Source organism: Papaver somniferum, chromosome 7 (genome assembly GCF_003573695.1).
Source record: "Papaver somniferum cultivar HN1 chromosome 7, ASM357369v1, whole genome shotgun sequence".
Lineage (NCBI taxonomy): Eukaryota > Viridiplantae > Streptophyta > Magnoliopsida > Ranunculales > Papaveraceae > Papaver > Papaver somniferum.
The window spans coordinates 12,789,386-12,793,191 of NC_039364.1; the positions used below are offsets into that span (position 1 = coordinate 12,789,386).

At 33.2% G+C, this 3,806-nt stretch overlaps 1 protein-coding gene across 2 annotated transcripts; it reads right to left on the minus strand.

The window, feature by feature from the left end:
* Nucleotides 1-1,258: 1,258 nt before the first annotated feature.
* LOC113293039 lies at nt 1,259-3,599 on the minus strand. 2 transcript variants are annotated; one of them, XM_026541816.1, is made up of 4 exons: nt 2,454-3,599; nt 2,118-2,365; nt 1,802-2,019; nt 1,259-1,701 (listed from the first exon to the last, which is right to left on the minus strand). In XM_026541816.1, exons 1-4 carry the CDS (start codon nt 2,479-2,481, stop codon nt 1,590-1,592), a joined length of 606 nt encoding a protein of 201 aa, XP_026397601.1. In that variant the 5' UTR covers nt 2,482-3,599; the 3' UTR covers nt 1,259-1,589. The 2 variants fall into 2 exon arrangements, with proteins under 2 accessions (XP_026397601.1, XP_026397600.1); XM_026541815.1 differs by having other exon boundaries at nt 2,118-3,599.
* Between the last annotated feature and the right edge of the window lie 207 nt (nt 3,600-3,806).

Here is a 3,806-nt window from a genome sequence, read left to right on the forward strand (position 1 = left end):
TTCCATTAAGCTTTCTTTACATTGCGAGCATGATGATTTCTTATTACGTTTAAGCATGTTTGTGTATAATTTAATAGGTATGTTGTGTAGTATGCGTTGTATGAATTCTCATGCTAGAAGTGTTTGTAGTTTCCCCGTATCTTTCTTTCATAAGTTGAGTAGGCCAACATCGTCTTGGTTGTATAGTATTTTAGTAGGCTCACAACCCCCAGTTAAATAATATTTTAGTAGATAGGCATCCCCGATTGAGTATTAGTATTTGATAATGTTTTATTTAGCAGGTTGGCATCCACCAGTTGAATATTATTTAGTAGGACGACAAACCCTTGTGATGATATTATTTTGAAAAAGTTGTTTGTTTGCCTACCATGTTTGATTGTAAAATCTTCGGGACTTATGATGGTAGTTTCTTGAATCACGAGATGGATAGGCATGTCGTGTAGATGGCGCTATTATTCCCGTCGCCTTCTCCAATGAGTTTGGCGAGGTCCGAGTGACATATCTTTGGTTTGTTGTAGCATCAATTTTGTAGATCATCTAGTGGTGGTTTTTTACAAATATTTTTAATATCTTTTGTTTTTTACAATTTTGTCCGACAAGTGTTTTTGTCTCTGAAGAGAGCTTTGGATAATTGTCACCGCCGTCTTTAAAAATGGTTTTTGAGACAAAAAATCCAGCCAGTAGTAATGAGTTTTATAGACAATGAAAAATGGTCTCCAAATAGATTTTATCGACTAATGTATTTAGTATGCAAAGATACATTGTGTAGACAAAAATAATTGGTCTCGAAATAAAAAGAAATAGTGACGAAAAAATATTGTGCCAAATTACTTTTTTAGAGTCTGGTATATTTGGCGTTGACAAAACTTTCACAAACAATTTTGTTTGTCGTGTAATAGGAAGTTTTCTAAACAAATTTTGTTTGTGCATAAAGAAAATTTTTGGGATGAAAAATATTGTTTTTAAAATTATCCTCCAGAGATGATAATATTTGTCACTGAAAAATTATTTCATTACAAAGAATTTTCTGCCTGAGTAAATAGCTTTAGAAACTATCATAGTTTTGCTCCAAATATTAAATTTGGCGACTAATATATTTTCCTCTGACAAAAAGGAAAAGCAAACAAATTTCTTTTCTTTTTGTCTCTAAATAATCTTTTTAGGCGAGGAAGAAGTTTTGTTTTAATTTTTATTTCGAGACTAATAGATTTGATATAAAAGAAAATGATAAATCGGAACAAATTCGTTTTTCCATTCATCATATAAAATATGAAAATAATATCGGAAAACCATTTAAACAAAATATTATACCAACAACTTCAGCAGTAACAACACTCATGGCTGCTAATTGAACTACTGAAAAGACAACCCTTTGGCTGCTAATTAAACTTACTCAAAATGCAGCCCTAATGAAATACTAAAGAAAACTAATACTTATGTAACTTCAACTAAAAACAAGGAGCAATATAAAATAAAGCACTAAACAGCTTATGGATCTTCACTGGTCGGAGCAACAGCTGGATCAAGAACCATATTGAGTGCATGCTGCCTGAAAGTTGCATTGACTCTCTCAGTTTGTTCCATTTGCTCTATTTATAGCTTGATTCCGTCGTCCCATAACATATGTCCTTGAGGTCTTTGCCGTCAATTGAAAATGAATCTTCTTGAGGCCTTAAAATTCTCGTGACGATTACCGCGTTTCTGAAATTTAAGAAAATCATTGAAGTTAGTACATGCAAAAGGATTAAAATATATACATCACTTATTATTTCTTCCTAAGTACAGTAACCAGTTCCGTCACCTTAATATTCTCTGTACTCTCCATAGCAAAGATGTCACACAAACTTGACCAATTTGCTGGTAAGATGTTCCAAAAGGATTGCCACGTGCTTCTTCAATAGTTGCATGGTTTCTAAAATGCATCAGCATCTCCTGCTTAAAGCTGGCATATCCCTTTGACATACGATAATTCAGGCATCTCTTAACAGATGGTACGGAGGTGTCTAGTATGAAATTATCCTACACCATCAATGACAAATAAGAGTTGAGAATCAAATATTTATTTCAAACGTCAACCAAGAAAGACCATATAGATAATTTTGCATACTTGGGGATACCTTTAATTGTTCGATAAACGTCTCCTTATCTTGGAGAGGAATTTTTGTCCATGACTTGTATCCCAAAGGAGCAAAAGCATGAAGAATCGTATCACATTCACCGGACAAATGAGATCCATGTTCTCCTACAAGTACACCAGATTGTTCATCAATGACAATTGGCATCCTTCCGTTCTGAGCCACTCGTTCCTGCAGTCGTATTCTAAGTAGTTGTCCCTGTACAATGGGATCTCCTAGTCTTAGTCCTTCTGTAAAATGAACAGCAAAATAGTAAACATTGATTGTTTGCAGAAAATTGACCATAAGTCTTTCGAAATTAGAAGTAATTTGCAATACCGATGTTTGAAGCAGCCATATGATCCATAGGGGCAGTAGGATACACCGAACATAGATATTAACATAAAATTCAATATAAGAACCCATAAAATAAATATAACTATGATGAGATCATTAAAACCATACATACATCACAATCAATATAGGAAAAGGACTAAAAAAAGTAATGTTGAATCAGATCAGTAAAAGCTTCTATAACTGCATAAGTCCATTCCCATTTCAATTTTATGTGAAGGAAAAGTGATCAATCTAACAGATCAAAAGATACCCAAAGAAGACTAATAATCTTTAAAAATTAAAAACATGAATGAAGCAGCAAACAACGAAATGATTATGAAACCCAATTGGACAAAAAAATAACATTTGCATATCATAAAACCCAATAATTTGAAAATAAAATAAAATCTGCAAATAACAAATTGAAAACCATTGAAACTGATAAAAAAAACCCTTAATTAGGTTTCTCATAACAGATCCAAGTTCACTAATAACATAAAATTGAATTCAGTCATATCAACAGACCATAAGCTTCAAACACTCAGGTTTAAGACACCAAATGGATTTACAATTTCCAAAAAAAATAATCCTCCACAAATCATATAAACCTTAATCAAATCATAGAAAACCATCAGAGAAATCCTAAACATAATATTCAACCTAGTAACAGAGATCGAAATTCAACCTAATCAACAAAGAAATAACATCATGATATCACTCAGATACCTAAACATACAATCGCTTTTACTGTTTCAAAAAAAATTCAGAAAATTACAAATCTGACTGTTTCAAAACAATCAGAGAATTACAAACCTATCAAAAATCTACAAACCAAAAGCTGAAGGAAGAAAAAAAAGTTAGGGTTTTGAATAAAAATCAATAGAATTAATGAAAAATCTATGAAATCTATGACGCGATACTTTCGGTTTTATATAGAATTTGGCGAACAAATTTGGATGATAATACGGCTCCATTTATAGGATTTACAGTAGTTGGAAAAATCCCGCTGAAAAATCCCGGCCATTTTATTTTTTTGATCTCTTTTGCTTTCCCTCTGTATCCCTCCCGGAGTTGAGAAGTTACATAATGGATCCATTAAAATTGGATCGGCCACCTCTCACTTGGCTGTAACTGAATACGTTTCTTCTATTCCCATATCTTCTAGAATCTTCTTTCGCTGTTTTTTCTGGATAGGCAACCCAAACACGATAAAGTTAGAATTCAATACCTTACAAGTTGCAATGAGTGTGTGGACTACGTGTGCGTGGTGAAAATGTAACAGGATGAGTCGCAACCCGCAAGACCCGCTGAAACTGTCTCCTTACCTTCCCGTTAAGTTGAGCACCTGTTACCCCA